At 40.0% G+C, this 16104-nt stretch overlaps 1 protein-coding gene across 1 annotated transcript in view; it reads right to left on the bottom strand.

Annotated features, from left to right (window-relative positions):
* Positions 1 to 16104, bottom strand: part of LOC308419985 (GON-4-like protein) — a gene marked incomplete at its 3' end in the record, with an annotated part of 63610 nt that overhangs the window by 23835 nt on the left and 23671 nt on the right. The window contains exons 10-15 of the mRNA XM_080915957.1: positions 15634 to 15804; positions 12890 to 13082; positions 10008 to 10109; positions 9077 to 9117; positions 4015 to 4038; positions 387 to 490 (exon numbers count right to left, since the gene is read on the bottom strand). Of these exons, the coding sequence (XP_080772083.1) occupies positions 387 to 490; positions 4015 to 4038; positions 9077 to 9117; positions 10008 to 10109; positions 12890 to 13082; positions 15634 to 15804 (635 nt within the window). The remainder of the gene's footprint in view (positions 1 to 386; positions 491 to 4014; positions 4039 to 9076; positions 9118 to 10007; positions 10110 to 12889; positions 13083 to 15633; positions 15805 to 16104) is intronic.

Below are 16104 nucleotides of genomic sequence, written 5' to 3'. Positions count from 1 at the left end.
AGAGTGTTTGCTCTATCACTGCCTAAGTGGCAGATCAGATGTTAAGGACAAACAGTGAACACTGTATCATGCAGACATTACAGTGGAGGTAGTTTCTGTGGCTGGCCTTGCAAAGCTCTGCAGACCGCTCCAGCACCACTTGCCTGGAGGAGCTGCTCTAAGGCCCAGCTGTGCTTTCGCTCCTTTCCCAAACAGATACAGCTTGGTCTATAGCTGCACTGCCCCAAAAACAAGGAGACTGGTTTTGTTTGCTTGACAACAAACTTATCTCCAGGGCTCCCCATCCTGAACAAGAAGCTGATTAAAGATTAATTATAATTTAAAAAAAAAAAACAAAGCATTTCAAAATACATTAATTCCTTCACTCTAAGTCTCAGCCAGCATACCGTAGGGCTTGAGGGGTGTTGAAGCTAGGCCGAGACTCTGTTACACGTTCCTCTTCCTCTGGGCCATCATCTTCCATATTAGAGAATCCCATTTCATCTTGGAACTGTGGAGGGAAAAAAAGAGGGGAGTCTTCTCAAGGGAAGGGTTCCTATTTATAAATATCTTTAGCAATGAGAAACATAAGTAAAAACAACAGAATCCAGGAACTTTAATAATGTTGACACCCAAAAGAGTCTATAGGCTGGAGTTGGCTCATGGGTTAAGAACACTCGCTGCTCTGAAAGAGGACCCAGGTTCGAGTCCCATCCCCAAAATGGTAGCTCACAACTATCTGTAACTCCAGTCCAGAAAATCCAATGGCCTCTTCTGACCTTCAGAGGCATCAAGCATGTGGTATAAAGACAAAAATGCAGCAAAACCACACACTCAGATAAAAATAGTATTTCTTACTCTTCATCAACGAACCTCTGCTCTGCAACTGACAGAGACCATCACAGAAAGTACATCCAACTGAAATGCACAGCTGTGGAACCAGTCACAAAGAACACACCGACAGCACACTCCAGCCCAGTCACAAAGGAAATAATACACTCCTGCATGTAAGGCTCAGGGAACTCTGCAGAAAGACTAAGAGCCAGAGGAACAGCTAGAACCCCTCAACCCCGGTGCTGGGAACTGTGGTGATATGAACAGTGAAGCCTTCGTGTCTGTCTCTGAGTGAGATGATTCAGCAAAGCCTTTACTATGTTCTGTTCAATCAGGAGAAGCTGAGAAATTGTTCTGAAACTGTTTGAACCTTGAAATGTTGTTTCTCTAGAGAATCTGCATTTAGTTATGTGAGAATTGCAGCTGCACCGACCTTGCTCCTAAGACACTCCTAGCAAACCTGGAGTTCTTGCTTTTGGTTATGGGTAGCCATGGTCAGAAGGGACTGAGATTTGTGTGGGTCATCTGCTGGTGCCCAACATCGCGGACCAGGAGGGAGAGGAGTCCAATAGAGACTAGACATGAAAGAAGTTGTGCTTACAAGGAGGTAAGCACATCTCCAGAATTTTGGCAGAGAACATGGGAAATTGTTGATCTATGTAATTCTCAGGAGGAGAATTATTGCCTAGGTCTACAAAAATACCTAATCAAGTGTTTCCAGTTACAATGCAGCGGTGCCAGCAGATATTCAACATACTCAAGGGTATGTTCAAATAAATTGGAAACCGACATATATAGCAGATTTGAGATGATTATAGGAATCAGTGGCAGCATATGGAATGCATCCAGCCTATGTGAGTCAGGTAATAAGCAACTGGGCTATGAAGAACAGAATTACACAAGACAGGAAGGACTTAATGACAGCTCTATTAGAAGCTGTCCTCAACTAAAATGGCTTACATGGTGGAGAGAGGAATCGGTGACCACGGAACAACATAATCAAGCTACAGAAATAAATATAACAAAGAGTCGTTTGTTAGGTGAGGGTCGATTTGCTGACTGGAATAGCAGATAAACTTGATAATGACACGAGCATGAGGCCACTTAGTGGCTTTAAGGGATTGGGATAGAGTTGAAGAAAAAGGACTCCATCTTTTACTAAAATTACCCAAGGTCCTGGTGAGGACCTTTAGTAATTGACTTCTACAGAGATTAACTGCAGCAGTGCAAAGAACAATAGCAGACTCAGGTGTAAGAAAGGCGATACTTGAATATGCAAATAAAGAATGCCAAAAAGCAGTAAGACCATTAAAACTTCAAGCCAGTTCCCTACAGGAATGGTTTAAAAACTGATAATCAATCTGCTGCATATGATGCAACTTTAATTGGATAAGCCTTAGCTAAAGGTTTTTCTTTTTTCTTTTCTTTTTTTTTTCTTAGCTAATGGTTTTAATTCTCAGAAAACATGATGCTCTAACTGTGGGAAGGTTGGACATTTGAAGAAAAAGAATGTAGACATTTGCTTAGTAAAGGAAATGCCTCATTTCAACATAAAATATACCACCGAGAATTTATAACAGATGTGAAAAAGGCAGATATTGGGCTAATGAATACCAATCAGTCAGAGATTTCCAGGGCAATATTTACCATGGGGAAACCAGACAAGGGCACTCACTATCTTGGAACCCAAGAACAAACACCACAAGCCAGCAATGTCCTGTCAGCAATTCACCAACAAGGCAATCAGGGGGATGTAAAGTCTGTTTTGGAGACTTAATGCCTGCTACTTCAGATACTGCTCTTGACTTGGCAGTGCGTAAATATCTTACACTGTGTTCACAAACTCCTTATTATCAAACAGTCACTGGTGTGTATAGTTCTATTCCTACAGGAAGAGAAGGGATAATTTTGAGAAGTAGTAGTTTCACAATTTAAGAGTTTATTGTACATCCAGGATTAATAGATGAAGATAATCATACAATTAGAGCCAGGTGATTGCTCAATTACTATTACTCCCATATCACAAAGGTAAAGCAGATCCCATGAATAGGAAGGAGAATTTGGAAGTTGTGATGGTTTGTATAGGCTTGGCCCAGGGAGTGGCATTATTAGGAAATGTGGCCTTGCTGAAGGGAGAGTGTCACTGTGTGGGTGGGCTTTGAGACCCTTGTCCTAGCCATGTGGGAGCCAGTCTTTTCCTAGCAGCCTTCAGATGAAGATGTAGAACTCTCAGCTCCTCCTGCACCATGCCTAACAGTATGCTGCCATGTTCCTGCCTTGATAATAATGGACTAAACCTCTGAACCCTTATGCCAGCCCCAATTAAATGTTGTCCTTATAAGACTTGCCTTGGTCATGGTGCCTCTGCATAGTAATGGAAACACTAAAATAGAAGTACTGAGAGGAAAGTATTTTGGCAAACTTCTTAAAGAAAGGCCAAAATTAAGGTAAATGATATTCAAATTAGCAGTTTAGTGGACAATGGGGCAGATGTATCCATAATTTCTGAAGAATCATAGAATCAAGACCACAAGATCACAAGCTACACAGGCTGTCCATGAACGGGGAGAGAGGGATTAGCTTTCCAAATGTAGACTAGAGGTTGCTGTTAAAAGTATACCAACAGCCCTGCCTTTAAAATGGTTAGAGGGATACACAGATCAATGGTCCTTAACAGAAGAAAAATTACAGGCACTTGAGCAACTGACGCAGAAACAACTGGATGTTAAACATATTGAGGAGTCTACTAGTCCTCAGTATTTGTAATAAAAAAGAAATCAAGAAAATGAAGAATATTAACAGACTTAAGAGTGGCAAATAAAGTAATGCAGCCCATGGGTTCTTTGCAGATTTGAATTCATTTACTTTCTATACTACCTAGAAATTGACCTATGATAGTTACTGATTTAAAAGACTGTCTTTTTTACTATTCCCTTGCAAAAATAAAAGACAAAGAAAAATTGGCTTTTATTGTGACCATGTATAATAATGCTAAACCTGTGAAGAAATATCAGTGAAGTGCTCTTCCTCGGGTAATGTTACATAGTCAGTGTACGTCATACTCTGTGCGACAGTGACTAGCAACAATTCGTAAACTGGTTACCCAGGCCATCATTTACCATCATGTGGGTGACACGTTATTGGCTGAGTCTGATACAGATACCTTAGAAAAATGTTTAATGAAACACAAAAAGATTTTACCTTACTGGGGACTACAGATTGCACCTGAAAAAAAAATACAGAAAGGAAATTCTATAAATTATTTAAGATTTTAACTGAATCAACAAAAAAAATTCAACCTTAAAAGGTTAAGATTATAAGAGATAAATTAAAAACACTTAATGATTTCCAAAGGTATTGTGAGATATTAGGTGGCTATGCCTTACTACTCCTGGATTAACTACTCAAGAGCTAAGTAGTTTGTTTCAAACCCTGCGATGTGATTCAAATTTAAACAATTCACGAAAATTAATGGCTGAAGCAGAAAAGGAATTGGCCCAAGTAGAACAGAGACAATAAAGTGCCTATTAGGGGGACAAATTAGATCCTAAACTTGACACTATTTTAGTTATTTTACTATCTAATCATTCTGGGATGATTTGGCAAAGAGAAGATAATATTTTACAATGGAGTTTTTACTATATAATCAGATTAAAAACTTAAAAGCCTATATAGAAAAAGTTTATAAATTAACTATTAAAGACAGAATAAGACTGTCAGTCAACAGAATTTGATCCAACAGAGATTATAGTCCCATATACAAAGGTTCAAATTATATTATTATGGAAGACTGATGGCAGAGAGCTAGCCATAATTACACGGGAAAAATTAACAATAAATAAGCCAAAAAACCAAAAACAAAACACTTTAGTTTTAAAAAGGGACAGAATGAATTTTCCCATGAGTATTTTAAAAATATATATATATATATCACTGATCTTCAAAGCTTTAACATTTTTACAATGATGTAAATAAATTAGGGATGTCAAGTTATGAATCAGGAAACATGAGTAAAGTAGTTCAAAGTCCCTATTCTGCTGTTCAAAAATCAGGATTATATGCAATTCTTATTGTACTATTAGATTTTTCCGAAGCTCTGAATATAATTAGATTCTTAATATGTGGAAGTTGTTTTGCATATCGAAACTGAACTTGTTCCTGATAACTCAGAATTAACCTTATTATTTATGCAACTGCAACAGGCAATGAGAGACATAAGGTGCCTCTGTACATAACTCCTCTTGTTCTCTTACTGGATTGCCACGACCACTGACATAATTGAAATAAATCAACTACAAGTAGGAATTGTGTTAGTAACACCACATTTTCAATGAAACACATCAGGTTACTGGTGAAGACCTACAGAAGAGGTTCTCAGTGACAAGGCAACAAGCTAAGAAATCACTAAAAATTGTCCCAATTGTTCTTTATATAATCAAATCTCTTCACCTGTAGGTAGTAATCCCAAAGGCAAACAAAGAAATTAAATTTGGCAAATAGATATATTTCATTTAATAGAATTTGGAAGGATAAAATATATACACCATACTATTGATACTTATTCAGGGTTCCAATGGGCAACTGCCTTAAGGTCTGTAATGGCAGACTGTATAATCACGCGTTTATTAGAAACAATAGCTATTATAGGGGATATCATCACAAATTAAAACTGATAATCCTGTGCTTACGTTTCTAATAAAATGAAGCAATTTTGTACATGATATAAAGCACATTACAGGTGCTCCTCATAAGCCTATAGGACAATCAATTGTGCAAAGATCTAATCATACATTAAAAGAGATGCTTTTAAAACAAAAAGGGGAAATGATAAGAATCCCCAAAGATAGACTGAACAATGTGTCATTAACGTTAAAGTCTTAAACGCTAATGAAACAGAAACATCAACTGGATTATAGAAAAAACTGGGGTGTCTTAACTCAGAAAGGAAAGCAGGGAAGGTACTATGCTGGGGCGGAAGACATGCCTTTGTTTCTACAAAGGTGGAAAAAGACCTGTGGATTCCATCAGAGCTATTAAAATTCAACATGAGCAAGAGAGGAAGCGCGGGCGGCTGGTGTGGACAGCGTGGCTTTAAGCAGGAAGAACAAAGACACTGAAGCAGCAGCCGATCCTTCTCCATAGGCTGCTTAGGGAACTGGCTGACGAAGGGGAAGTAACAGTTCAACTGTCTGGAAAGCCTCTGAACACTACAACCTGTCTCTTCAAATCATACTTATTGGGCTTCGATTTCTAACCCACCAATTAGCATAGTAGTAAACTGGGGCTACGTGGGTATTCCTGTGGTGGAAAATGAATCTTCTAGGCTACCTTGGTCTTTATAACCTCATGGACCTGCTCAACCTGCAGAGGATGGTAAAAAAACTAATTTGGTTATCTAGAATTGATCATAGTACTATGAAGAATTCTTATAGAGATTAAGAAATAAAATTCTTATTTTATTCTTCATATATTTGGATTTGAGGGACAAAATATTAATGGCACTATTTCCATAAATCTACCATCTTGCAAATTAAAGATTACTAATAAAGAATCTGATTGGATACACTGACAGCAATGTATAGGTAGGAATCCTAAGGTTCTAGTTAATATTGCCCAATGACTTCTTATTGACTGGAACCCTTCTGGGTCCCTGTGAGGACTATACTCCCACTCAGAATTGAAATAGCAGCTGCTTATTCAAGTAAAACTGTGGAAGTTGTCTCTGCTTCTAGATACTCTATTGAGAGGCATCGAGTTGAAATGTCAGGCCCTCTATTAGAATTTAATAATTCTATTTAGGATAATTTGCAGTAATTGGCAAGTGCTATTCACTACTCGAAGCAGGGAATGGAGAGTTAAACTTTAATGGCAGATCTCATTTGTCCTTTAATTTAGATCAAAGTCACCCCTTTATGGGATCTGTGCTGTTACCGTATGTTACTGTAAGACAGGCACAGTGCCATGCTAACAATTATAGCATCACTGAGCACACTGTGCCCTTCATACCCGTGTCAAAGCTAGTGTGTCTTTCCATGCTGATTTTCAAAGTAGATACCAGTGAAGTTGTCAAGACCACGTCAAGACTAACCTGTGATGGTGCTACTACAGATCCTTGCTGAGAGAATATTGGAAAGAATTCAACAGAAGGCAGGACTGATAACTGCCAAGGTCCTGGGTGTCATCCCAATAATTGAAAGTGCTGCCACAGCTGGAGCTGTTCTTCATTAAGAAGTTTAAACTGCTGCATTTGTAAAAGACAGGAATATGCATTCTCATGAAGTCTGGGCTCACAATAGCTGATGCCATAGCTGAGCTGAGAGAAGCTGGAATACTCATCGGAGAGCAATCGGAATAACCGAGAACAAACAAGATGTGCCTGGAGTGTCCTCACTTCGTACTGTATTACGCCTTTCAAACGCAAGGACAGCAAATATGGTTGGGGAAAGGCTAAAATGCATTCACTGAGTCATCCTAACTTCTCAAATGGTTTATGATTTGCAGCAAGAAATGATAGAAACATTTTCTAAGAAGCTGCCTGAAATAACAGAGATGGATGTTATAGAACGTCTTACGGATGTTGTAGCTTCATTTAACCCCATGAATCATTTTGGTAAGTTTTTTTAAAGATTTATTTATTTTATGTATGTGAGTACACTGTTGCTATCTTCAGACACACCAGAAGAGGGCATCAGATCCCATTACAGATGGTGGTGAGTCACCATGTGGTGCTGGGAATTGAACTCAGGACCTTTGGAAGAGCAGTCAGTGCTCTTAACTACTGAGCCATCTTTCCAGCCCCGGAGATAAGTTCTTGCTTTTATGATTTTTATAATTCTTTATGATGACTTTACTGGCTTTGAAATGTATGTTGAGAACAGACATAATATGCAGTCACTGATAATGGGATACTAACCCCAGAAAGCTCTGAATACCCCAGAAACAACTCACAGACTGTGTGAAGTTCAAGAATGAAAAAAGAAAAGAAAAAACCATTATGCTCAATCCAATCTTCCAAAGAAAACTTTGACTAATTCCGGGTTACATCCTGTTTTACATGTACTTTTTGCTCATTGTAACTAGTAAGACCTTAATGCACAATATCAAACCTTTGGGGGAAAAAAAAAAAGCCAAGCACTGACAAAAATGTATTCATATACTTTTATGCAAAAATGCTTAAAATCTGTTCATTTTTGTTTTTTAAAATAAAGTTGTTCAAAAAAAAAGAAAGAAATGAAATGTATGTTGATTTATTTGCAAAAAACTGTCAGAAAACTAAATAGACAAAAGAGCGGATTTACTGTACAACGTTGCAATCTTCAACAGCATTGTTATACCCAACCACTTAAAACAGAAAAGAAGAAGATGTAGAGACATGTGTGTATAGCAGTGAAGCCTTCGAGTCTGGCCCTGAGTGAGATGGTTCAGCAAAGCCTTTACTATGTTCCGTTCAATCAGGAGAAGCTGAGAAACTGTTTGAATCTTGAAATGCTGTCTCTAGAGAATTTGCATTTAGTGTTATGTGAGAATTGCAGCTGCACCAACATTGCTAAGACACTCCTGGCAAACCCAGAATTCTTATTTTGATTATGTCTAGCCATGGGCAGAAGGGACTGAGATTTATATGGGTTGTCTTCTCTCACAGGCAGCAAGGGCAAGATAACTTTGGTATTTGGAACCTTTTCCGGCCCCAATTAACCTTGTATAATGTTTGACTAAAGTAAGTGGAGTGAGCTGGGTGGCTGTCAGTCTTTTCCAAGGCTAAACCACTCTGCTCCTTTAGAAAATGAAGGCTTAGAATCTTGGTGAGCTCTTTGCTGCGGCACCTACAGACATCTGAACTTAGGTCCTCTGAAAAGCAGCAGATGCTCTCAAATGCTAAGCCATCTCTCTAGTTTCTGCACACAACCCAAAAATCTTCAAAGAGACAGATTTACCTGCCACTCCCCTTTATAACCACCTAGTCCAATCTCCCTTTGGAGAGTAAACTTTCCTAGGCTAAACAAATTTCTGCTTCAACTAAAAAATTAAAATCAAGAGACAACTTTATGAAAAAAGTCTGTGATCAGTGTCCTGATGATAGTCTGCAAAGGAAGCCTATAGGAAGAACATGTAGGTGATCAAGAGTCTACCACTTAGAGTTTTCTGGCCACTCCACTCCTAGGTGGCCTTGACACAGGCAAACCACTCTGCTGGAAAGACATTTCGAAAGACAGAGCTTACTACAGACTCCCACTAACTCGGTGACTCAAAAGTCATTACTCACAGTTTCAAACAGCTCTTCCATCAGCCCATTCACTTCTTTTTCTGTAAAGAAGCAAAGGAGTTCATTAGCAGCAGTAGGTCCATTCTGTAGTAAGGAAGAACTCAGGATAGCAAATGGTGTTTCTCCAAGGCACCTGACCAAATGCTCATATCCATCCTCCATGCAACTAAAAACAGTTATGAAACATCAGCTTTCTCAACACCTGATCAAGATGCTTGAGACACATGAGAGAACAAAAGACAGGCGTCTCTTCAAGTTTAAATTCTAGTGGGGAGACACAGAAAATGTCCACTGATTTTATAACTATGATCCCAGTTCTCAGAAGGTTGATGTAAAATAGTTGTTCATAATTCAGGGCTGCATGAACCAACCTCTGGCTACAGAATAGAATTCTGTCTCAAAACCAAACAAGATCAACAGACATACATATACATGGACAGCTAGCTATCTGATAAAGCAAGGTGACCCCTGCCTGACTCCCAGGTAGCAATCTCTTCTGCTTGCCTTCTCTGTCCTGTTCCCATTCACTACAAAACTCTTTACCCTACTTCAGTGGCTAAAAGACTTCATCTTAAGTTCTTTGCCTTCTAGAGGACAACCCCTTTCGACAGACTGGGAACCTCCAAGCAACCCACCTAGCACCTACCGATTTCTAGGCCCTTATTAAGCTCATTGCTTGCAAGACAGAGGCCATGGCCACATTCATTTTGGTATTCAAAGTATTAATACAAACCTTACCAAGTAGAAAATGCCAAACATAGGGCCATAAGATATATAAGCAAATAACAGCTTTCTGTATATACACCTAAATAAACTACAGAAATAAACAAAGGAGATTTAATTGTCTTAATTTGAATTAGTCATAAACTTCTAAAACATCTATATACTAAACGAAGACAAACTAAAGGCAGTAACAGACAGACAAACGTACTAGTGATTCTCACTGCCCGGTCAGTTCGAAAATCCTCTGTGTCTGGTTCATCAAGATCTTCCAAGAAGTTATATTCTGGATCATCATCATCATCTGCTTCATCTAGGGGGGAAATGTTTTAGAGGATTATTTCCAACTTTGGCTTTTCTTTCCATAGACTGGTCACACCCGGCTAGAATGGAAGGAATGAAGCTTAACCGGCCTGGAAGGGGGCTGGGTGGGTTCACAGGATCTCCAGTTGACTTCAGTACCTGGGAGAAATAGCCTTCTCCAATATGGTTTCAGTGCAGCAGCTCTCTTTATTTGGGGGTAATAAGGGCCATTAAACAATAGGGAGTGGGTGGGGCTGAAATACCGGGAATGCTTTGTTTACAAGAAGAGAAATTTCAGCTGATCGATGGACACATTCTTTCAGGGAAAAAGGAAGTTAAGTCTGCAAGGTGGGCACTAGGCTATGTGACTACCTCAAGGTGGGTGTCACAAGCATATGTGCACCAGATCATGCAGTCCCTAAACAGGAAGGAATTGATGCTTACTCCTGCCAGGCTCAGGATGGTTTCCAGGGTTTGACACATTTGGATCTCACTCTTATGCAGGCTCCATGGCTCACTTGTTCCACACTCTGACTCCCCATGCCCCCAGGTCTCTGTGTCCCTGTCTGTCGATCTGTCTGTGTCTCCTTCTCCCTCCCTCCCTCCCCCCTCTCATGTGTGTGTGTGGGGGGGGGGAACATTTTTCTCTCCCTCCCTTTGGTTTTTGGAATGGCTGTGTTAAGGGGTGTCTTGTGCCTACTCACACCCTGAAACTGTGACATCTGGGCCTGAGGATATACAGCATTTTCCTGGCAAATACAAAACCCTGGGTTTGACTCCAACTCCACACATACACACAAGATAGCAATTATTGATATTTATGATGTCATAGCATGACAAAAAAGGCATACAGGCAAAACAAATAACTATCCCGCCAACATTCAGTAAAGGTATGGCAATAGTATCATATATAGATCATCACCAACACAAAAAAGTGTCAACATCAGTTAAACGCTGCTCTTGGAAACCTAAAATGTGGCTAAAATACTAGAAGGGAACAAACCAACAACAACAAAAAGACAATATAGTCCTTACTATATTGTATCTGGTAAAAAGAAGAAGGAAGAGAAAGAGGAGGAAGAAATGACAGCTAGAAATGGTAGGCCATGCCTTAACAGAGGCCAGCCTGTTAGTATAAGGGGCTCCAGGCCACCAGAACTACATAGTGAAACCCTGTCTCAAAAGACAAAAAAAAAAAGGAAAATGTATGGATTACATGCTATGAGAAAATATCTAAATTGTATGATTAAGTAAAAGAAGCAACTCAAACATAAAAATATGTATAATAAAATTTTTCTATAGAAAAACATTCTTTTGTTTGTTCTAAACAAGGTTTCTCTGTGGAGACCTGGCTGTCCTGAAAGTCACTCTATAGACTAGTCTGGCCTCAAATTCTGAGACTCACTGCCTCAGCATCCAGAATGCTGGGATGGAGGATATGTACTGGCCTGGTGGGAAAACATTCCTGTTTGAGGTAACTATTTCCTTAACTTAAACATACAAAGACTATCTGGAAAGAAATTAATGGCTGGACATGGTGACACACACCATTAATCCAAGAACTTGGAAGGCAGAATCAGGCAGATCTCTGTGAGTTCAAGGCCAGCTTGGTCTACAGACTGCACACAGGGGTGGGGGATAGAGCTCAGTGGATAGTGCTTTTATACCAAATATGAAACCCAGAGTTCAAGTCTCAATACTGCTTAAAACCAGATGTGGTGGTTTTAAGCCTCTCTGCTTCATGAGAACCTAATTCAAAATAAATTTCAAAATTCCAAAAACAATTTAAAAAGCATAAAACCTTTGGTGGCGCACACCTTTGGCCCAGAGCCTGAGGACAAAGGCAAAGGATGTAGGGGAGTTGGGAGTCAGCCTGGTCTATGAGTTTCTGCCAGCCAAGATTACACTTGGGGCTGGAAAGGTGGCTTAGCTGTTAAGAGCGTTTGCTGCTCTTGCAGAAAGGGCTGGTGTTTACCTCCCAGAACCCACGTCAGAAAGCTCAGTCACCTCAGCTCCAGCTGCAGGTGATCTGACTCTGGGACACAGGCACACATATAACTAATAGTAAATGTAACAAAGGCCAGCTACACAACTCAGCAGGTAAGGGCTCAGCCTGAGCCCAATCCTTAGGGCCTGAATGGTAAGAGGAAATGAATTTCTGCAAGCTGATTTGTGGTCTTTTTTGTTTGTTTTATATTACTGTATTTGTTTTTTGTTTTTTTAAGACAGGCTGTCTGTGAATTAAAACCACCCATGTCTACATAGCAATTTCTATATATAAAGGTTCCAACTGTGTAGTCTGGGCAAGCCTAGAACTCACTATGTAGACCAGGCTGGTGTTGAACTCACAATGAGTTCCACTGCCTCTGTATCTTGGAATTAATAGTATGTGCCACTACACCAGCAATATAATCCGTAAGATTCCAGGCTGCACTTCTAGGCTCAGTGGTTAAGCCATTTGTTACTCTATCAGAGGAAGCAGGTTTGATTCCAAGTACCCACAGAGAGGCAGTAACACACATCAACCCACAACACTAGTTCCAGGGGATGTATTTTCGTCTGGCATCCACCAGAAGAAACCTGATGACTGGCACGTAAAGTGGGAGCCCTCAGCACTTGTAGGTTCTGGTGCCATTTGTAAGTGGCTGGCACATACTCTCACACACATACACCACACACACTCAGAGAGAGAGAGAGAGAGAGAGAGAGAGAGAGAGAGAGAGAGAGAGAGAGAGAGAGAGAGAGAGAGAGAGAGAGAACAGAGGAGATGATAACTACAAAGTCACTCACCCTCATTCTCTACGTCATCATTGATGAGGCCCCCCAACCACAGCTTCCAGTCCTCATCGTCTGCTGTATTTGGGTCATACATATCCGGAGTGATGTCTGGAGCCTGAAGCTCAGCCTCTAGCTGGCCCAGAGGAACATCTTTCAGTGGCATCTTAGAACGTGTTCGGAATGCTATGAGACTATCTTCCATAGGCTGGGTAAAGTAGAAAGAAAAAGCATCCAGGATGTGAAAATAATACTTTCAAATTCTCCAAACAACACCCTCTGCACTGAGTCCTACTAGTACATCTCTCTTCTAACAGAGTAGGCTTACTGTCTCCCTGGCTAGGAATGATAGTACAGGCCTATGATCCCAGCCCAAGGGAGACAGAGGTAGGCAGATCTCTGTGAGTTCCAGGCCAGACAGGGCTATATAGTGAGACCCTGTCTCCACAAACCAAAAAAGGCACAATAATGTGGATTTATTTTTCTGTAAATCTCCTTTTTATTTCCTATAGGTTTTGGTTGCATTAAAAAAAATCAAATATTTAAGGGAAAATCATAAAAGCAGCCACTACGACAAATTATAGTCGAGTTTCCCATGTTTGGAGAAATCACAGGGTCAGCACATCTAGAGTATAATGGGTGAGCCTCACCCCAGGGGAAAAAGACCCTCCTGACCATCTCTCCTCCAGTAAGTATGTTAATCTTTTTCAAATTTATTTTTTATTTCATGAGTTTGTGTGTTGCTTGCATGTATGCATGTTTTCAATAACCAAAGAAAAGGAAGTTGGACAGGCTGGAACTGAAGTTACAGATGGTTGTAAGCAACAATGTGGCGTTGGGAACTAAAGCTGGTGTTGGGAACGACAAGAGCAGCCAGTACTTTTTAACTCCTGAGCCATCTCTTCAACCCAGTCTTCAGTTTTAAAATACATATTTTTAAGAATATTTGTAAGTGCTTTAAGATATATAATTTAGGTTACATAAAACCCATACTTATACTACTAATCTAGCTTCTGTCTCTTTGTGTGCCTGCTTACTGGAAACTTGATGTATAAAAATTATACAATGTACACATAGCCTGTTTCAGAGTGCTTGCATTTCACATACTGGGTTCAAAGGTCATCCCATCTGTCTAGTGCCCAGTAGTACTGCATGTTATGATACCATATTTTGTCAGATCCTAGACGGAGAGGTAGATCTCTGTTAGGACTACTGAGAACTCTGCTGTGGGCTGAATTCTCTTGCTATAAATATTTTTGTGTAACTTTTGTTTTCGGCTTTGTCTTGTGGTTTTGGTTCCTTTTCTGTTGTTGTTGTTGTTAGCCCAGGTTGGTCTTGAACTGGTTATTGCCTACTGAGATTCTAAGATACTTTTTTTTCTATCTAGGCTGAGAGCCTGCAAATCTCTGTTCCCATCCTCGCAGTGCTGGGGTTATAGACACACACTAAACTAAGCCATACTGGTCACAGAGACAAGGGTGCTGGGCTCCGATTTCAGGTCCTCATGGCTGTGCAAAAAGCTCTCTTAACTACTGAGCTGTATCTCCAACCCTCATACAAAATTTAACATTTAATAATTTTTTTAAATCTATTTATTTACTGTGTGTGTGTATGTGTGCGTGTGTGTGTGTGTGTGTGTGATGTGTGTATCTGTTGCACAAGCACATGTAGATGCTGAGGAGAATGAGGGTTCTGGGAAATTAAATCAGATTATCAGGTTTGTTAACCAAATACTTTTACTTGGTGAACTTTTCTATTAGCCTTCACTTTATTTATACTTTATACAAATAGGTATTTTAGCCTAAACAAAATCCACCATTTGTATGCATTGTCCACAAAGGACAAAAGAGGGTGTGTGATCCCCTGAACTGGAGCTCTAGGCAGTTGTAAGATTGTAAAATACCATGTGGTGAGTCCTTTGGAAGAGTAGCCAGTATTCCTGCTTGGTTGGGGTTTGTCTGTCTGTTTGTTTGTTTGAGACAGGGTTGCTCTGTGTAGCCCTGGCTGTCCTGGAACTCACTCTGCAGATCAGGCTGGCCTTGAACTCAGAGCTAAATGGGTATGCCACCACCAGTCCCGCCATCAGTGTTCCTCACTGCTGAGCAAGCTCTGAAGCCTCAGAATTCTAAGTTTTTTAATTGACTGTAATTGTAAATCTCTTATCAAAAATGTAGTTTGTAAATATTTTCAATTATTCTAGGTTTGTCTTCATATTACTTCTTAAAATTTTTGTTTTTAGCGCTAGGATTAAAGGCATCTACCACTATACCCAGTTTATCTTGCCAATTTTAAATACTGTCCCACAGTTAATTCCTTTCTCAAAACCTGTCATTCTCAGTCAGGCATGGTGGTATGCACCTTTTATCCCAGGATTTGAGGAAGCTAAGGTGTATCACCTTATGTTTAAGGCCAACCGGTCTACATATCAAGTTCCAAGCCTTCCTTCAAGGGCTACATACCCTATCTTTAAACAAAAGAAAGAAAAAAAAGTCAGGCTGGGTGTCTTTAATCCCAGCACTTGGGAGGCAGAGGCAGGTGATCTTTCAAAAACCAAAATAAGTAAATAATAATAATAGAAATAACAACAACAAAAGCACTATATTTTTACTTGAGAAAAACAGCACAAAGCAAGAGAATCAAAGAGAAACAATAGCATGAGACCTACACAAGGAACTACTGTTCCTATCAGCCACACTGCCTTCTCTGAGAAAGTAAATAACCCTAAGTTATTTTCTCAGTAGCTCAATGGCAATGCTTACCTGGAAGGAATCCATGCAGACAGGACTAGCCGCCAGCTCCTCATCCACCGCATTCAGCTTTTCCATGAAAGTACTATCTCTGGTCTGCTTTGGTTTTGGAGGAGGTGGAGGCCCCATGGGCACGACCTCAGCACTGATGTGCCTAAGGGCAGGGGCGGCAACTTTCTCAACCTAATTAAAAAAGGATACTGTGTCAGGAAGAGAGGGAGAGCGAGGGTCTTCAACATGCAGTTAATGTGGCCATTTTCCTCTTCTAGATGGAGACAGATGAATGGCAACTTCAACACACAGATCTAACTAGGTATCATCTCATTTCTAATAAGCAAACAGAATACTACTTGGCTTTAAAAACAGTATGTAAAACATAAAAACTCAGAAAACCTCTTTGACCATGACTAGGTCTCAGACATCTTTTAACTGTTGATTCACTAGAGGAACTTTGAAAAAGTGACAACCCAAAATTCCACTGCC

Source organism: Micromys minutus, assembly GCF_963924665.1.
Source record: "Micromys minutus genome assembly, chromosome: 4".
Lineage (NCBI taxonomy): Eukaryota > Metazoa > Chordata > Mammalia > Rodentia > Muridae > Micromys > Micromys minutus.
This window is presented reverse-complemented; position numbering and strand designations above follow the sequence as displayed.